General features: G+C 45.3%; 1 protein-coding gene across 7 annotated transcripts in view; it reads left to right on the top strand.

Annotated features, from left to right (window-relative positions):
* The window catches only part of RGS6 (regulator of G-protein signaling 6), a 517,144-nt gene that overhangs the window by 403,574 nt on the left and 92,879 nt on the right, over nt 1–20,691 (top strand). For all 7 annotated transcript variants that reach the window (XM_014539306.1, XM_005865790.2, XM_005865793.2 and 4 more), the window contains exons 4-7: nt 7,090–7,140; nt 10,827–10,933; nt 12,232–12,283; nt 18,474–18,538. In XM_014539306.1, the coding sequence (XP_014394792.1) occupies nt 7,090–7,140; nt 10,827–10,933; nt 12,232–12,283; nt 18,474–18,538 (275 nt within the window). The remainder of the gene's footprint in view (nt 1–7,089; nt 7,141–10,826; nt 10,934–12,231; nt 12,284–18,473; nt 18,539–20,691) is intronic.

The raw sequence follows: 20,691 nt of genomic DNA on the forward strand, positions 1-20,691 counted from the left end.
GCGCTCACCAGGGAACAGACTCGCCCTCACAGCCGGCAGCTGAGCCAACGCTGCTGACACCTGGACTCAGACCCTGGCCTCCAGGTCTGGGGGACAGTAGGGACAGTACATTTTCATTGTTTACGCCGCTTAGTGTGTGGTGCGTTATTACAGCAGCTCCAGGAAGCTAATGCAGAGGGGAGGCAGACACTGATCAAATGATCTCATCGTAAATGACTAATTCCAAACTGAGATAATGCTCCAAAGAGAAGGAACCCCGTCCCTGCAAATGAACGCCAGAGGACCTGGACCGGGTGTGGAGAGCAGTGGAGGCTTTCCTGCGAAGTTAGGGCCAGAGGACTGCAGGAGTCAGCGCAAGGTAGAGCTGGCCTGGAGAAAGGGGAGCAGTGTGTGCAAAGGCCCTGCGGTGGGATGGAGCGAGGTGCATTCTGGGAGTGGAAAGATGGTAGGTCTATCAGGCAGAAGAAGAAAGAAGGGAAGGAGAAGAGGGTGGAAGGAGGTCAGAGAACCAGAATGGTGCCCAGTTTGTTACATTCGACTGAATGACAGTGGGATGAGGACACCTGTTTTGCTTTCTACTCTCAATTCCCAGGAAATGAGCTCCAGGGCCAGGAAAGTGCCAGAAAGAGGTCCCACTCCTTCAGTGAGGCCCCACCAGTCCTAACGTTTCCCTGCTGCCACTGCTACCTTCATCTCCCCTTGCGTCCAACAAGCTGTCCATCAGCAGACCCCTTCCCAGAAGCCTCAGAAGACCTTTGAGATTAAGGCCTAAAATGAAAAAGCGGGCAAATAACGCAAGAATTTCAAGTGGCTGCCATTTCTCCCAGCCATGCAGACGATGTGGTTAGACACTTGGCTGCGACACAAGGTGACTAAACGATAAGCCGTATCAGTAGCTCATGTGCGTCAGCTGTGTCCCAAGCACTGTGCTAGCGTCGCACGTTAACCCTCAGCGCCTACGCAGCAGGTCCTGTTGTGATTGTCCTGGTTTTCATGCGAGGAAAGGAAGGCACGGAGGAGAAAGGTGACCCAGTAACAAACAGTCCCTTCAACCTAAGCATGGCCCAGGCTCTGGGGCAAGGGCTTCCTGTCCATAATCTTACTTTATCCTGTAAGTATTCCCCTCCCCCAGTGGACTGACAGAGAAATGGAGATTAGGTGGGTGGTGGTGAAGGGACCTGCTCCGGTCACACAATGTGTAAGTGGCATAGCATGAGTCGAACCCAAATCTGCCTGACTTTACAAGCACTGCGCTCTATTGCTTCATGTGCTTGGTAAGCAAGTGTGTATCTGTGAAATGTGTCGTGCTTTTCCTTGGAAAAACTCAAGCCCATAGACTGAACAATATGCCTCACAAAGGCCACTAGACCTCTCACCACACTTGTCCTGCCACCTGTATTTCCTCTGTCTTACTGCCAGCAAGTCATGTGCCCACCTTCAAGGGCCAATTTAACAGTTCCTCTTGTTTTTTCTGCCAGCTAATTGTTGCATTTTTAAATTTTTTTTAACTAAGGAAAAAAGAAAGATCTAAAACTGTAAAGACTATCCTACTTAGAGTGTCCTTCAATTTATCTACAAAATGGAAATCATTTATTTACATCATAGGATTATTATAGTGGGATTATTCCGAAGCCTGGGATATAAAAAGTGTTCAATAAATTATTAGTTAAATAGTATATGGTAGTAATTATTATTATCACTAAATTAATGTCTCTGCTTCAGGGAAGAATGAGTGCAGAAGATCACTTTTCCAATTATTCTTCTGTATAGTATTCAGAAAGTTACTCAGAGACAAGACAAGCAGAATGCTGTAATGGAAATAATACCTGGCAGATGATTGTCTGGATTCCAACCTTTGCTCTAACAGGTGCTAGTATGTGACCTTGGGCCACTCTGGCCCTAATTTTTATAAAGGGTATTACAGTTATTATCTATATACTAGAGGTCCAGTGCACAAACCTGTGCACCAGTGGGGTCCCTTGCTCTGGCCTGTGGGATCGGGCCAAAACTGGCTCTCCAACATCCCCCAAGGGGTGCCAGATTGAGAGAGGGTGCAGGCTGAGGGACCCCATCAGAGCATGATTGGGACCAGGGAGGGACATGGGAGGTTGGCCAGCTGGGGAGGGACCGCGGGAGGGCTCCAGGGCATGTCCAGCCCATCTCTCTCAGTCCCAATCGGCCAGACCCCCTGCAGCAAGCTAACCTACCAGTCGGAGCGTCTGCCCCCTGATGGTCAGTGCACATCATAGCGACTGGTCAACTGGTTGACTGTCTGCCACCTGGTGGTCAGTGCACGTCATAGCAAGTGGTTGAGTGGCCTTAGCATATCATTAGCATATTACACTTTGATTGGTTGAACAGACAACTGGATGACTGGACACTTAGCATATTAGGCTATAAAAGCCTAAGCGACCAGTCAATAGCTATGACACACACTGACCACCAGAGGGCAGATGCTCAATGCAGGAGTGGAAACCACAGGCATGGAAACATGGAACAGACTGATGAATCTCAGAGGGGAAGGGAGGAGGGGGAGGGCAGGAAGAGATTAACCAAAGATCTTATATGCATACTAGAGGCCCGGTGCATGGATTCACGCACCAGTGGGTTCCCTCGGCCTGGCCTGTGGGGATCGGGCTGAAACCCCCAAGGGGTACCGGATTGCGAGAGGGCACAGGCCAGGCTGAGGGACCCCACCGGTGCACAAATTCGTGCACCGGGCCTCTAGTACTTTACATAATTGTCGTCAAGATGATATGTGATAACAGGGTCAAGTTCACAGCTCTGGCCTGGTACACAGTGGGCACTCAGGAATGTCGCCCCCCCCCCTACATGAGCAGTGGCCTGCACATGGCACCTACACACTCGATGAGGTGGCATAAGGCTTCCTTCCTCACTCAAAGGCAGCTGAGACCTCGGCAGGTATGTGGAATCCAATGTCAGACGGAGTCATAACCTTGACTGGGGAGAGCCCTGAGCTCACCCACAGCAGGAACCATCTTATCTTTTGTTGGGCTCCAGAAACGGGTTACTCAAGTGGAAGTGTCTTTCCCTCATGGTGAGGGCTGATGAGTTATCAATCACTTCAGTTGTCAGTACTGTTCTATATAGTAAAAGACTAATATGCAAATCGACCAAACGGTGGAACAACCAGTCACTATGACACACACTGACCACCAGGGGGGAAACACTCAATTCAGGAGCTGCCACCTGGTGGTCAGTGCGCTCCCACAGGGAGCACTGCTCAGCCAGAAGCCGGGCTCATGGCTGGTCAGCACAGCAGTGGTGGCAGGAGCCTCTCCCACCTCTGCTGCAGGTGGGCAGTAAGGAGCGAGGGGTCCCAGACTGCGAGAGCCCCAGACTGTGAGAGGGATGTCTGACTGCCAACTTAGGCCCACCCCCCCCCCCCCAGTGCATGAATTTCGTGTACCGGGCCTCTAGTGATATATAAGCTACCAAGTTTCAGGTACCTTGAAATTTGCAGGTGACTGGAACCAACCTTTTCTCAAGTTTGCATAATCTAATCGGGGCTCAGCTAGCAACCCACTCATGTTGTGGACAAGTGTTTCAGGTGCCCTCTGATGTATTTCATGATGCCCATGGAATATATGTTGGTAAATTCACCTCAAAAAGAAAACTTTGAGCCAAGTGTTTTGGGACCTTGGAAAATAAAGGGTGACCATCCCACACTTGTTGCTGGTGGTTTTCTCTGTGTGTTTTTTTTTAAATATATATTTTATTGATTTCAGAGATATTTCAGGGAGAGGGAGAGAGAGATGGAAACATCAATGATGAGAGAGAACCACTGATCGCCCTTCCCCCCGGGATTGAGCTCCCAACTCAGGCATATACCCTGACCAGGAATCTAACTGTGACCTCCTGGTTCATAGATCAATGCTCAACCACTGAGCTATGCCAGCTGGGCAGTGTTTTTATATTGATTTTAAGTCCTTGGCAGGGCAGCTTGGCTGAGATAAGAACCAGAACCCAATAGTGATCACAAAAGGCAACAACAAATTTTGGATAGAACAGAAAATAATCTTGAAATTCTTTTTGTAATAAGAAGGCAAGAATGATTGGGGGAGGGGGAAGAAGGAAGAACAAGGAGAAGAAGAATACTTACTCCTGGTGGTGGTTTGGACTACTCTTGTCTGACTCTACAGTGGAACAATGGTAGGTCTTTTAATGGACATAACATTAGGACTAACTTTTCTTCCTGACTTGTTTCTGGGGCCAAACAGGCAGCGGTTTACTTTCTGCCATTAGACTGGGGGCTGGCCTCCCCAAATCAGTCCTCGGAAGCCTAGGACACCCCGCGCCCACAGGGGGAGAGTCCACAGCCCTAGGCGTTGTCATGTTTGCTGACGGCCACCTCGTGTTCCAGTAGCGTGTGTGGGATGGCGGGGTGATGGGTGCTACTGCCCTGACAGCAGTGGCCAGGACAGCCAGGGGCAGCAGCCCCGCCCTCAACCAGGGCCAAGGACAGCCACACCAGCCCCCAGATGAAGACATTGACTGTCATGGGGGCTGCACCCAGGACAAGGAACCAAGGCCTGTGGTCCCCACAGTGCCAGGGGAAAGGAAAAGGGGCCTTTGTGATTGTCCCCTTTTCACACACACACAAAATGTGATTAAATGGGATCCTTCAGTTCTGCATGCAGATGGGGCCTTGGTGGACTAGGCAGACAAGCAGGCGAGACGCTGAGCCCGTAAAGCCAAAAGGGGGTAGAAACCCAGACAATGGTGCTGTGGACTGGGGTGGGTGGAGGGGGAACGGATATGACAGCGAGGAAGGAGTTTCAGTGTGAATGAATACTAATTAGTGACATGGATATTAATGATGACAGTAATTAACAGGGGAAAGGAAGGGCTGTCATTGTCCCAGGGTGAGTAATCAGTCTTGGCAGGTGATAAATAACGGTTCCGCCAGCTCAGCAGAAAGATAATCCGCCTGCCCCGGGGAGAGCGGTTGCTGATGCTGGAAACCTCTCCGTTTCCAGGCAACCCGCAAAAAAGGACTATTTTTCTTTTGAGGAAAAAACAGGTTAGCGTCTCTCCCCCACCCCCAACTTGGGATTACAGTCCTTATTTGATTTCTGCTTTGTTCTTCATTTCCTAGGACAAATGTTGAACTTGTATAATTTGGAGGAAATGGACCCGCACGCACAAGCACACACAGACATCCTCTCCCTTTCTCTCGAAGAATGTGAATGAGTAGGGGTGTTTTGGATCCAAAGTTTAGCTCATAGATGCCAGCCGGGAGCAAGAATACGGGAAAGCTCAGAAGTCTTGCTTTTGAGGTGGAGATGTGGGGAGGCCTGCAGCAGTGAAGACTGGTCCTGGGGTGGTGGGGGAGGGAGGACATACAGAAAGAGTAGGATGGGCCCCTGGCCGTTTACCGTGTAGAGAGAGTTCATCGACCGTCCAGAGAGCCAAAGAGAAGCAAATAGGCACTCAGGCCGGAACTGGTCTCCCCACTGGCAACCAAATTTCTAGAAACTTGAGTTCTGGTAAAGAACAACAGTTAAACCCCTCTGCACGCTCTCCAGTCTCTCAGGCAGGAATCTATCCCAGGAGAGCTGTCCGTGGGCCCTCTCTCTCCTACCAAGCCTTACACCCATGCCAGGACTTGAATATCTGGAAATGCTCCCCTTTCGGGCTATTTTCTGTCATGCATACATCCTGAAATGACAAAGCCACCGTCGAAGGTCTGCATTGGTTTAAAGTGAGATTTGGGGTGAATTGATCAGAAGTTCGTAATCCTCCGAAAACAACTCCTCATGGGAATTGGGCTGCCCTAGGAAACATTGGTTCTAGGAGCCACATTTCCAAATGGAGGTAGACAAAAGGGAATTAATTGTGACCAAAATGGTGAGAGACCCAGGCATGGCTCACGAGGAGGGGATGACACTCAAGGAGATGCCGATAGTATGTCAGATGAACTGCCCAAATGTTTGAAGACCTGTCCCACAGAGTGAGAAGGTCTGGGTTTGTTTTTCTAGCATTAGAATGCAAAACTAAGGCCAAAGAGAGCAAGCCACAGAGTAAGTCCAGTTTCTGCTCCTAGAAATCAAAGACGATTCCACTGGGACAGACTGGCTAGGAGGGATCTGTGAGTTCCGAGGTTCTGGGATTTTTCTAAATGGAGATTACAGCACCTCTTGTCCAGGGTGTTGCGGATGGGGGCTCATGTATTGGCTGGAGTTGGAGCAAGTAAGTTTTAAAAGTCCCTTCTGACTCTTAAGATTTTAAATTAGTTAAGATAATACTAGGTGCCTAAACAGGTAAGCCCCGAATTTCTGGGGCTTAACATGACACACTTTCAATCAGGTCAGAGCCCCAAATGGGCATCAGTTTTCATGGTTGTTCAGAAGCCCAGGCTCCTTCCACATTGTGGCTCTGCCCGCCCTGAGCCCTTGAAGTCCTCTCCATTCAGCCAGCAGGTGGGGAACAGAGGGGTATGGAGCTGTGCAGGGCCATATGGGAGTTTTCACGGCCTGTGTCTAAAAGCAACATTCATCATGCCCACTGTCAGAACTCAGTCCACACCAAACTGCAGGAGCATCAGGAAATGTCACCTGGCCGAGGGGACAAGTGAATACAGAGAAGTTTCTCCCACAGACTGACACAGGGCTACTTTCTTTCAGGGTGGGCCCATGCCAGAAGAAATTAGAGACATTTTCAGGAACATTGTCAGCCCTTGTCAGTAAGGGTAGGGAACGGAGGAGGCTGCTCTCCGTAGGAAATGGTCTGCAGGCCGGGCATGGTAAAATTTCACCAGCCCATCTTGGGGAAGTCATCCAAATCTGTATGCGCAGGATTTCCCCTACAGATGCTCCCCAGAAACGTGTGCACACAAGACCCTTCGGCGTCATCAGAGTTGGATGTTTTTTTGGAAAAGAATGGGATTATAACTGTGGAAGTGAACCAATGGGTAGAAAGAGTTTGTTAGGATAGAAAAGCATCAGTATCGCCCAGCTCTCTAGGTGTGTGCTAATTCAAATGAGGATTCTCTTAGGTAAACATGCTTCTTCTGCCACAGGGCTTACCACCCACCAGGTCTTCAGGTGAATTGCTTTATCATTGCAGGTACTGACATTGTGCAGTGGCTGATGAAGAACCTGTCCATCGAAGACCCAGGTACTTGACCTTCGACCCTGACTTTATCCCTCATGGTATCAGTAAACATACCACATAACCAAGTTCCAGACTAGATCTCCTACCCTCCTGAGAACTGGGCTTATAGGTGAATCCCAAGATGTGGAACCTCTTTACTTACAAATGAAATTGATTTATTTTCTCCACTGAATAGCTACCTTTAAATTTAAATCACCCTTTGAGGAAATGAGTAACCATTGAGAATGCCAAAGAGCCCAATACAGTAACATGTGAAATGAGTTGAATTCTCATTAGCCACAGCAATTAAAGATAAGTTGTAGCACTGTCACTGAGCAGCCTTCCAGACCCGGATCTTAAAATTAGATTGCCTGATTCACAATTAAGATGTTTAATTATTTGCTAAGATGCCTTCTGTTTTCTTCTTCTGCAAGAAGGGAAGGAATTATTTTTTTTTCAACTTTAATTGTGCATTTCAATTAGGAAAACCTTACCAGAAAGACAATAACAAAACTCTAGCCAATAAAACAGTTTCTAAATCTGTCCTCCCACCAGTAAATAAGCAGTAAAATTTATTTTCACGGCATAATGAAAAATGGGGAGTTCTAGACAAATGAAAATTCTAGATAAGTATAGCTTATTACCATGTGTTGTTAGTTAATACTTTTCTGAATTTATTTTTCACTCCCTGTCTTAACTGAGTATTCCTGGTGCCTGTATTTCATGTGTATAAATACCCATACATGTATTCTGATGTTCTTACAGATTAGACCTCTTTGCCCCAAATTAAATGGCCTCCAATTACTATGTTTTTTTAAAATATATTTTTATTAATTTCAGAGAGGAAGGGAGAAGGAAAGAAAAATAGAAACATCAATGATGATTAGCTGCCTTCTGCACGCCCCCTACTGAGTATCGAGCCCACAACCCGGGCATGTATCCTGACTGGGAATCAAACAATGACTCCCTGGTTCATAGATCGACACTCAACCACTGAGCCAGGCTGGCTGGACAATTGCTATGCTTTTTAAAGATCTTTTCTCAAGTTCCCTTTCTAGATGTCTGTCCTTCAGCTATGATTCTTGACTGGGGTCAGTATGTCAACTCAGGCATTCCTGTATTTTAATCTGATGCTTCTAATATACTATTGACTACAAAACAATACAATTTACATAGGGTTTGATTAAATATAGTTGCCAGAAACCTGAGTGCCTGAAAAGCAGGTCATTAATGAAGTGACAGTAGCCTTTTTCACCACTTTGATTAATGGCCACTCTCATGACTCATGAAAATGCTTAATTCTAGTCAAGTTCTTTCTCCACAGGGGAAAACGATACCTGCCAATCCTTTTAAGGAAAGAACCTGAATCAACTGGCCTATGGGTTTTTCCTATGCAGCCTGGACTTCTGATTGTCCACTTACAAAAACTGGACTGAATAAGTCTCTTCCAGCTTAGTTACATGTATTTAAAGTCAACATTTCTTTTGATAATGATGCTAAACTAAGGAGCACCTTTCTTCACGGTGGTCTCTTCCAAGAGCACTGTTTTCCTCGCCCTTCCAAAATAATTATGTGTCACTAAAATATCTTATCATTATTTTTGTTAGTAGTTGTAGTGATAGTAGTAGTGGTGGTGGTAGTAGTAGTAGTAGTAGTAATAGTAATAGTAGTGGTTAGTAGTAGTGGTAGTATTAATAGTAATGGTGGTAGTGGTAGTAATTAATAGTAATAGTAGTGGGTAGTAGTAGTAGTAGTAACAGTAGTATAGGTGGTAGTGGTAGTGGTGATAATAGTAGTAGTAGTGGTGGTGGTGGTGGTAGTAGTAATAATAGTAATAGTAGTGGGTAGTAGTATTATGCTGAGAACCCTGAACCAGCTAGTGGTAGGAGAGATGGTTAGGAATCCCCTCTGGCCCTAGTATGAGGAGCTTCAGTGAAAGGTGTACATGACAAGGGTCATGTCTCTGAAGGTTGGCTACACTCTGATGCCCTTAAGAGAACTTCCAGGTGTTGGGAACTGCCTGGGCTTCTGAGCAGGAGGAGTTAACGAGTAATTCACCAGCTGGGTATAGAAGGGTGGAAACAAGGCAAACGAAGGCCCTGGGAAGCCGGACATGTCTACCTCCACCCCTCTCTCCCTTTCTTCTTCCCGCCTGCCACATTTCTAAGCAAAAGCCCTTTTGCTCAAAGAATGAAGCGAGAGTTCTAGCTCTGGACTGGTGACATGAAAGTCGCCTTCTTAGTGGATTTAGTTCTTCCTTTCCTGGGCAAGGAGCAGCTACACGTGATAAAACTCCCCTTTTTTTTGCTGGACCCATGATGCTTAAGCCATATAGACTTTAAAAAGCAAACTGGTCAGCACCAAGCAGGTAAAATAAAACTCCATTTGTTTTAATCCCACCAGTTACACATGTACATTCCTTCCAAAGGGGGAGAGGTGGCTCTTAGTAAACACAGCACCTGGATTATACACAGCCTCTTGAAAAGTTGGCAAGTAAAGCCAAAACAAGTCTCCTTTAAAAACTTACAAAAACATGCAAAATTAGTTCCTAGAAACTCCTCTTCATGTCAATAATTTACACATCTGATCCAGGTGGAAAAGGGCAAATAGGGGTTAACAGGGGGACATCTATAATACTCTCAACAATAAAGGTATTTTTAAAAATAATAATTTCCACACACAAAAATTTGTTTTTACCAGTAAAAGTACTTTTATATGTGTGAAGAGTACTTTTATATTATTATGTGTGGTATAATCATTTAAATTCATTATTTTTCTTAGCTCTGCTCAGAATAAATATAAATTCTTTTTAAAAGTATATTTTTATTGATTTTGGAGAGGAAGGGAGAGGGAGAGAGATAGAAACATCAATGATGAGAGAGAATTATTGATCGACTTCCTCCTGCATGCCCCCTACTGAGGAATTGAGCTGCAACCCAGACATGTGCCCTGACGGAATCAAATTGTGACCTCCTGGTTCATAGTTTGATGCTCAACCACTGAGCCATGCCGGTTTGGCTAAATATAAAATTCTTAATGATTTATGTGAATCTAGTTATGGTTGGTGCTAAAGTAACAAAACAACATGTTGATTGTGGCAAAAATATAAATTTTTTACCAGATTGGCCTCCCTGTGCCATTGCCCACTACACTGCTCACCACAAAAGTGAGGCTTGCCTTTATGTCCCTAAGAGAAGGGGCTGTCACAACGGACAATGCAGTTTGAGTGCAGAGTGTCTGTGGGTGGCGAGGCTGTGTGCTCACTGCTGAGGATGATAAGAAATGAGGAGAATAAAAATATGAATCAGGCAGCCAGCACTTACTGAGCACTTCCCCTGCCCCAGACACCGCTACACACCTTATGTGAACTATCACAGGTTTATCTACACCAGAGCTCATGCTCTTCACCATGAGCACTTTCTATTGGAAGTCTTGGGGGGAGGTTAAAGTAATGTCAGACTCTCAGAGCTGGGATGCAGAGGAGTCCCAGACACTTGGTAGTGCTTCCCAACCATTGATACTCCCCCAGTCCATGCAATCATATCATAAAGTTATTGAACGATCAGTCAATCAGCCAGTAGTTATCTAGGGGTGATGACAGTTGACTTCCTGTTGCCTTTCTGCACTCACAGCTTACATTTCAGCTACGCAGCCCTCCACTCAGACAGCTTCCTAATTACTTCTCTCTCTCTTATGCCCTGTCCCCGCAGTTGAAGCAATACACTTGGGAAGCCTTATAGCTGCCCAGGGCTATGTCTTTCCCATCTCGGACCATGTTCTCACCATGAAGGACGATGGCACCTTTTACCGGTTCCAGGTAGGCCTGCCAGCTCCTCCTGAAGAGCCTTTTCTTCTCATCATCTTCTGATTGCAGATTAGAGACACATGGAAAAACTGAGTGTATTTGAGGGAGCAACGCTTACCTCCCACCAGCTCGGGAAAACCAAGCAAACTTCTGTCTGGGCCCTTTGTTGCTCCACCCAAATAATACAGAAAAGCCCTCGTGGAGAACCTACTATTTATTGGACAGTTTATACATATTTCCTCATTTATTCTGAAGAACACATTTCTGGGGAGCAAAAATCACCCATTTTCTAGAGATCTGCTGTTTCCTCTTATAAGGGAAAGCTAAGGTCTTCAGAGAATTCATGGGCACTTAGTAAGTCTAAGAGATAGCCTTGGTTGGAACCTAGTCAGCCTTATAGCAAAGTCCATGATCTTTCTCCTGAATCATGCTGACTTCCTGTGCGATGTTTCTATTCACTACCTGCTAACCCGTCACACCCGTTTTCCACTCCTTTTCTCAGATCCCATCCTAGATCTGGGGCAGAGGATAAGGGATGGTGTCCAGGTCAAAACCAAAGGGTTTAGAAGCGAGTTCTTTAGACAGGGCTAAAGGGTGTCTTAGTCTGCTCAGGCTGCCGTAACACAATACCATGCTGGGTGGCTTAAACAACAGGCATTTATTGTTCACAGTTCAGGAGCCTGGACGTCCAAGATCAAGGTGTCAGTAGGGCTTCGTTTGTGGTGAACATGCTCATCCTGGATTTCAGATAGCTGCTTCTTGTTGTATTTTTGAGACAGAAAAAGAGAGAGAGAACTAGAAACAGATCTGCTGTTTCCTCTTATAAGGGCACTAATCCTATGGGATCAGGGTCCCACCCTAAAAGTCTCATTTTACCTTAATTACTTCCTTACTCCAAATACAGCCACAGGGGGTTAGGGCTTCATCATATGAACTTAGGGGCGGAAGGGGGGCGGGCGGGCACTACTCAGGAACTTGGGGCTTGTACCCAAAAAACCATGCCAGTCTATTTTCGGTAGTTAGACTTCTATTGTCTCAGGATAAGAAAGTTTTGCCCTATAAACTAAGTTTCTCATTTTCTCACTTATTTGTTTACTTGGATTCATTTCTCAGCACCTAAATTAAAATGTTGACTGTCCTCAGCTGCATTAAGAACAGGAGAGGGTTGGGCTGTGCTATCAGCACAAAGGAGATGGGGACAGAGCTGGTCCTAGGGAGGGGTCCTCGCTGGGTGCAGGGAGGGCTGACCCTGACCCCTAGGCAGGGGAGGGCAATTGCTTCTGAGTCCTGACACCTCTGCTCTTTTGCAGGCTCCGTACTTCTGGCCATCGAACTGCTGGGAGCCTGAAAACACGGACTATGGTGAGCAGTGAAGGCACAGCCCACACTCAGTGTTACTGCTGGGAGTGCGAAGGCAAATGCTCGGTGTTGGCGACGGAGTGCAGGGGAGGAGGTTCTTCACCGGGCTTAGCCCTTTGTCATACTGTTGACATGTAATAAGCATCCTGTTCACATGATGGAGAAAGGCAGCGCACACCCGAAGATGCAGCCGTGGGAAGGAAATGGGGGGCGGAAGAAGTCTATCAAGGGTGGCCAATAGGTTCATTCTGTGGGGCCGTGGAAAACCAGGATCCCAAGCAACTCTGTAGGACTTTTCCCGGGAGGACTAGATCAAGGGGCCACCACCCCCTGACCCTTTCTATCCTCACAGACTTGTTAACATTTATTAATAACTCACTGGTGATTTTGATAGTTGGAATTTAGGGAGAAACTGAGAAATATCAGAGCAGGGATATACAGACGTTACCCTGGTCCAGAAAAATAACGAGTGGGTGAAGTTGGGAGCTGGGTAAGCAGGGAGTTGCCTTTGTAAAGGGAGGGATCTATTAGACTCTTGCCATAGGCTCTCTGTGGAGGCTGTTTAGTATTTCTGTGTGCCAGTCCTCTAAAGAAGTGACATTGTCCCTCTACTTCAGATAAAGAACCAGCGGCCACCTCCTCACCCTTATCACAGTCATCACACTGCTTTCCACTTGTCTGGGAGCTCCAAGAGGGCGGGGTTCGTCCACCTTGTTCATTCTCAGGCCCCCAGTGCACACCTGAGGCATAGCTGGTGCTGAGTATTTGCTCTTTATTGAAGGCGCTTAGCAGACACTCAGTGGAGGCAGCAGAATTTGAACTAGTCCACCTTGTTCATTCTCAGACCCCCCAGTGCACACCTGAGGCATAGCTGATGCTGAGTATTTGCTCTTTATTAAAGGCACTTAGCAGACACTCAGTGGAGGCAGCAGAATTTGAACTCAGATCTGAGTGGCTCCAAGGCCCATGCTCCTTTCATGGCCCTGTGCGTGGCATCGTGCAGAAGCACCTCTCCCTTTGCACAGCATCCTCATCACTGGCTCAGCTGCTGGGCCGCACAGTGGCTGTCCTCTCACTGGGCACTTGATGAGACCAGCAGCTCCCCGCCCCCCCCCCCCCCCCCCCCCCTGCTGGGTGGTGGGCACAGGCAGGCAGGCAGCAGCAGCGGCCACTGGGTGGTGTTTGGGGGAGCCGGTCCCGGAGACCTGTGTGACCAGCTACGCCCTCCAGGCCACACATTTGAGGGCGGGGTAACTAGCAATTAGAAGCAATCCTAAGGATGGAATGTGAACAAGTCATTGCCTAATAAGATTACGGATGCTCTGTTTCCAAGTCTGGAAAATGGCCCTCATACAGAGGACAGGACCCTCTCTTGTCACATCAGCTGTCTGCAGGCACCACCGCGGGCCCCTCTGGAACTGCGCTGCACCCTAAATGATGTGATAAGTGGATCCAGCAAGGCTTCTGGCTCAGAATGGGAGCTGCATTTGGCTGCTCATAAAACAAGTGTTTCTGGGGCTGAAATTTTGCTAACAAAAGCCCAATTCAGAATTTGAATGATTGTAGCTGTTTCGTGCAGCAGCCATGCGCCCTTGTGAATGGGGAAACCAATATTTTTCCAGGCCATAGTGAAGGGGGGAGGATGGTAGGACCAGAAAACTGGGCCCAAGTAAGATTGAAATATTTACTTGACTGTAAAGCCTAAGCCATCTACCACTGCATACAATGGACATTATTTCCCTTTCTCTACATGTTTTCTCCATTTTCTAATTTTAGTTGTCCAGCATAAACAGGGATAGCAATAACAATTTATATCAGGCTCTCATTAAAGCAAAATTATTTTTTTAACTCATATGCCTCGATTTTGGCAAATCAGATGGAGAAGTCAAGGTGTAGGATTCAAAATCACTTGCCAACATTCCCAAAGCAGTTTAGTCAGAAAATAAGTATTTACCAAGAAAGAATTCAGCACGGTGGGCCCAGCATTGACTAGCTCCACTAGCTGTGTGATCTTAGCAAGTTCCTTAACCTCTCTGTGCCTCAGAAACTTCATATTAAAAGCAAAATAATAACAGTACTTGTCTCCCAGTGTTGTCTTGTTAGGATTAAATGAACTACAAGTAAGGTTTGGTGTATGGCAGATAGTAAGGAGTCAATAAAACCTCGGTGGTGGTTGGTATTATCATTCCTAGACTGATGTTTGATCTTATTGGTTCTCTGGTGGCCCTCTTGCCAGGAAAATATGTGAAATTGAAGCTAAGAATTCAGAATAGGTATGGTTTGGATTGACAAAGAACCGGGAACTTTCATTCATTCAACAAACATTTACCGATCACCTCCTCTGCATCGATTGCTCAGTCACCTCTTTGAATGAGTCGCAGTCTTGTTCTCCAAGCATTCCAGAGAGGTGGCATGATGGGGGTAAGAAGGGCATAGTGAGGAGTCTGATCTGAGTACTCAAAGGTTTTACGTTAATGAAGAATGATTGAGAAAGTTCAATAGTTTGGGAGGGGCAGGTTTATTTAAAAGCCTTCATAGTCGAGGAGAGACATTTAGAATGGAATCAGCAGTGTTAGGGAGCCATAATGGAGCCCCAATAATGGAGAATGACCTGAAAAAAAGTTTCCTCGTCTATAAAATGAGGACAGTAGAGAACCCACTTCACAGGGTTATTGTGAGGAGTAAGTGAACGCTGGGAAGGGCCCTGACAGTGAGCGCCATGTAAGTGGTAGCTGCTCTCATGGTGTGCCGGGAAGGGCCCTGACACTCAGTGAGCGCCATGTAAGTGGTAGCTGCTCTCATGGTGATTTCCCCAGCGCCTGAAACAGTGCTTGGCACATAGAGACATTCAATACACTTTTAAATGGGAAAATGAATAAATAAATGGGGCAATGACTGTCATAGTGGAAAAAGGGCTCTGAACGAGACCTTAATTCTATTTCCACCTCCACCCGTAACCAGAGGTGAGTAAATCAATTCACCTCTCTTGGCCTTTAGTTTTTCCATCTGTCGATGAAGGGTCCTTACTTGATGGTTGCCAGGGTTACTTTCAATGCTGAAATTCCATTGTTCTAAAAAGTAATTAGAGGGTATGAGGAAAATAGAGAGATACAATCTCCTACTTTAGGAGATTGAGATAAATAATGATGTCACTAGCACAGACAGTTTGGAAAATGAGTCCGTTTTTAAAGTACATTGAGGTAGAATAAAGTCAATATTTTTTTAATGTTCAATTACACATGTTGCACATGAATCCATTTTGTTTATAAATTTTTAACATGTTCTTTTTTTACTATTTGCATTTTTATTTTTCAATTATAGTTTACTTTCAATATCATTTTATATTGGTTTCAGGTTTACAGTATAGTGATTAGACAATCATATAGTTTACAAAGTGATCCCCCAATATTTCCAGTGCCCACCTGGCATCATACATAATTACCACAATATTATTGACTATATTCCATATTCCCAGGACTATTTTGTAGCTACCAATTTGTACCTCTTAATCCTTTCACCTCTTTCACCCAGTCCCCCAAGTGCCCTTCCCTCTAGCAACCACCAGTTGCCTCTCTGTAACCTGTTCTATTTTTGTCACAATGATACACAATGCGCTTGTGATGGCGTTGCATCATCCAAGTGAGAAGCCAATGAGGTGGGAATGCCAGGTATGAGGGCAAAAAGACAAAGGTTTTTCAATGAGAAATTAAATATCCAAGAAAAGCCAACATCTGATCTTAAAGCAAGTCCCCCAGATGCCCTGGTATAGGACCGGCTGCTGTTGCCAGCGGTCATTTGATTGGTTAGATGTTAGAGCAAGCACTGTTGAAGGCACCGTAGTGGTGCAGACAAGCCCAGGGAAGGTCTGTGCCAAGAAGAGGTCCACTCCACAGCCACGTCCCACCTCCCTGGTTCTGGTGAACAGATTCCCTCATATGTGACATTAGCCACAGGGGAAATGCGCTGAAAGCATGCCACCATGTAACTCATGGTTGTGGGGAATGGTACCAGCTTTTCATTCCTTGCATGGTACTTTATACTTTATAACCTAGCTGGCCCATTTTGATCTAGATGGGCTGTAAATTTCTGAGGACGATTCTGCCTCCATGGAGCCCCAATCTGACTTAGACTTTCCTGAGTTTCACATGTGGCCAATACAAAATATTATCTGAGGCAGCATGGTCAAAGCAGCCACCACCTCCACTGACCTGCACTGCTCCTGGGTCATCCAGACCAGGCCTGCTGGGTCTGGCGGCATGCCAGGCTTCCTGCTCCGGGTCACCCCCAAGTCCACAGGCTGCCTAACCAGTGGTCCCAGAGACCAAAAGAGTACCTTTATCAGACACAATGGAGAGCTATATAGCAGCTTAGTTCATTGAAAAAGTTGGTAAGTAGAGAATCGCGAAAAATGATACATACATATCTTAATGTAAGACATATAAAGCTATATTCACTTGGCAGTCTCTTAAGGGAAGACCAAAGAGTCACTTTGATTATGGGCCCCGATAATTTGAGGGTTTTTTCTTCAGTAAGTCATACTCAAAATAAACCACCCAATTTGGGCATCTTTAAAGTGCATCAAGAATTTAAAAACACTTTTGAAGCAACCTGTTTACTGCTCTGAAATTTTTATTATGTTTTCTCTCTTTTTCCCCCCAGTTATCTCACCTGTACCAAACTCATCAGCAACTATCTTAGCCAACACTCCTCAATCAAGTTGTTCTGAACTATTCAACTTCATAGAAACAACTCTCTCTTTTCACATGAATTGCATCAGTGTGTGTAATATTTAGTGCACTTGCGTTATTAAAATAACAGGTGTGCCTAACATAAGCATATTTGAGGGGGAAAAAACATAACTGACTCTCATCCACATACAACTCTGGTATGAGCAGAAGGTTCTAGCATACCCTAGGCTGCCATTAGTAAATTTTTCAGACCACATGGAGGAGGTTGGCTAATTCAGCAAGGAGTTGCCTACATACCCTCGTGTACTTAAGTTGTCAAACAACAGATAGGTCCTCTCTGATTTTTTTTTCCAGTTATCTCACCTGTACCAATCCCATCAGCAACTATCTTAGCCAACACTCCTCTATCAAGTTGTTCTGAACCATTCAACTTCATAGAAACATAAGTACCCTCATGTACTTAAGTTGTCAAACAACAGATAGGTCCTCTCTGTCCTTCCCTTCTGGTTATTCTAGTGTTCATTCATCCCATTCATCTCTTGCCTTCCCTGCATTGGTCTACTTGTCACTGGAGGAGGAGGGAGATACTGAAGGAGCAGAGGTAGGGAGAGGAAGTAATGAAGGCCATGTTTGAGGGAGAATGTCCTGGCAACTAAGGGATAAGAACCCTTTCTTAGCTTGGGAAGAGAGAGCTAAATTGCCCTCTTTTTCCACTGTTCATCTACTCCACTGGCAGACTCGGCCCTGGTGCCAGGTATAGGGAATCGGGCTGAGTAGGACACAGCCTCTGCCCTTGAAGAGCCTTCAGCCTAGAGCAAGGCCCAGCCTACTAAGCCCGTAATTATAGTGCATTGGAATTAGTTTTCATGGTGGATAGATGTGATGCTGAGCTATCTAGAACACCAAGCTGGATCTTCATAGATTAGTAGGAGGTTGCTAGATAGACAGAGGGAAAGAAGAGAGAAAAGGGAAAGGGCTTCTATGGAGCAGACATATATGCAGAGGAGTGGGGTTGAAAGATGTTTAGTAGCCTCACATGCCTGAGTGAGGAAGGGAAGAGACAAGCAGACTGGATCTTAAAGAACCAAATACGCTACTCCAAGGAGCCTGACCTTTCTTCTGCGGTCACTGAGGAGTCGATGCAGGCCATTTAGGCAAGAGGGTAACATGGTTATATTTGAGAAAGATTATCCTGATGCAGGATGCTTGGGGTAAAGGAGAGGAAACGGATGGAGGGGAGTTGTTAGGATTAAAAGATGGGGTCCTCGTCCCATCCTGACTTGCAGAAAGATTCCTAGAGATGAGGTGTCATGGATTCCACATAGAAACATATTCTTCACAGCACAGCTGGGCACTTAGCCAGCTGGGCTGGCTGCTGGTTGGCTGGATGAGTGGATGGATGGATGGATGGATGGATGGATGGATGGATGCATGGATGGATGCATGGATGGATGGATGGACAGATGGATTTGTGATTGTTTGTGTAATTTCTCTTCTTTCCTCAGCCATCTATCTTTGTAAGAGGACAATGCAGAATAAAGCAAGGCTGGAATTGGCAGATTATGAATCAGTAAGTATAATTATTTTCCAGGGTAGGTGTGGGAGGAGAATACAAATCTATCTGCAACTGGGTTTTAGCTCGTATTTTTCCCCTTTGCACTCCCCAATCCTTTTCAGGCAGTGGAAAGGAAGTCTCTTCTATTTCCCCTCCTTTGTTCTCAGCTCTTCTTATCATCACAATAAAATTACATCTTTATATAATGTAATTATATAAAGATATAATTTTTATATACAATAAGAAAACAACTCAACTTAAAAATGGGCAAAGAACTTGAACAGACACTTCACCAAAGAGGACAGAAAAATGACAAATAAGCACATGAAAAAATGTTCAACATTATAATCCACTATGGAATTACAGGTTAAATCCATGCTAAGATTTCATTGTACACATATTAGGATGGCTAAAATAAGAAGAACTAACAATGCCAAGTGCTGGTGAGGATGTGGAGCAACTGGAACTCTCCTACATTGCTGGTGGGAATGCAAAATGGTAAAATCACTCTGGAAAATGGCCTGGCAATTTCTTATAAACTTAAACATACAGCTACCATATAACCAAGCAATCCTATTAGAGAAGTCAGAATTTATGTGCACACCAAAACCTGTGCACTAATGTTTATAGCAGTTTTATTTGTGATAATCAAAAGCCATAAACAACCCAAGTGCATTTTAAGCTCTCTATCTCTCTCCCTTCTTCTCTGTAAAAAATCAATAAAATATATTTTTTTAAAAAAACCTGTGCACTAATGTTTATAGCAGTTTTATTTGTGATAATCAAAAGCTATAAACAACCCAAGTGCATTTTAACAGGTAAATGGTTACATAAACTCTGGTACATCCATACAGTAGAATACTACTCTTTAGTGAAAAGGAATAAACTGGTAATACAAGCAACCACTTGGATGAGTATCAAAGACTTTATGCTAAGTGAAAGAAGCCTATCTCAAAAGATTACAAACTGTATTATTCCATCTGTGTGACTAACATGAGGGAAAATACAGATCAGTGGTTGCCACGAGTTTTGAGTGGAGGTAGATTATGGCTATGAAGAGCGTGAGGGGGCTTGGCAGAGTGACAGAACTATTCTGTGTCCTGATTATGATGGTGGTTACACGAATCTATACATGTGTTAAAATTCATGAAACTGTGCACCAAAAGGGAAAAATCGATTTAATATATAATAATTTTTTAAATTTGATATATGATAATTTTTAATTTTAATATATGACATTTTTAATTGCATCTTTATACCCCCCCCCAAGTCACCTTTGCTTGGCAGTAGATGCAGAATCTAAGACCAAATTCATTCCAGAAAGTAAGATAGGTGTATGTCACTTGAAGTATATACTTTCCCAGCTGCCTCCCCCTCCACCTTCTTTCACAAGTGATTCCCTACAAGAACTGGAGGACCCACAGCACACTCATATCCATTCCCATGTAACAGAGCCAATCTCAAGAGAACTTGAGGTTCACAAATAATTTTTAAAATATTTTTAGTTTTTGGTGACAAAATCTTTCCCCAAAACCAAATTTTATATGAGTGACTGAGAATGGGGAAATAGGCTAAATTTCCATGAACCGTCCAGAGGAGGTGCTGCTGAGCCACAAAATGACTAGGGCCAGCAGCTAGGAGGAGGGGCAGCATTAAAGGCAGTGGAGTACCATTCCCTAGATCAGTGGTTCTCAACCTTCCTAATGCCGCGACCCTTTAATACAGTTCTTCATGTTGTGGTGACCCCGAATTTCATTGTTACAAATTGAACATAATTAAAGCATAGTGATTAATCACAAAACAATATGTAATTATATATGTGTTTTCCGATGGTCTTAGGCGACCCCCGTGAAAGGGTCGTTCGACCCCCAAAGGGGTCGAGACCCACAGGTTGCGAACCGCTGCCCTAGATAATCCAGCACTGACAGCATCTTCAGATCCACCCACCCCCAAATGCCTCTCCTGCTTTCACTGTCTCGGTCTTCCAAAACAAGCCTGATGACCCACTCTGCCAGACCTGTCACTCTTGGGTACCTGTGCCCAAGCGGACCAACTGTGGAGCCATGGCTCCCCTCTCCACCGCTCAAGGGGAATATGCATGCCATCGGCGTCACAGGGCCTGTGTGTGACCTTTCACCCGCTTTGATCCCACTGGCATCACAGGGCCT

Source organism: Myotis brandtii, unplaced genomic scaffold (assembly GCF_000412655.1).
Source record: "Myotis brandtii unplaced genomic scaffold, ASM41265v1 scaffold213, whole genome shotgun sequence".
Lineage (NCBI taxonomy): Eukaryota > Metazoa > Chordata > Mammalia > Chiroptera > Vespertilionidae > Myotis > Myotis brandtii.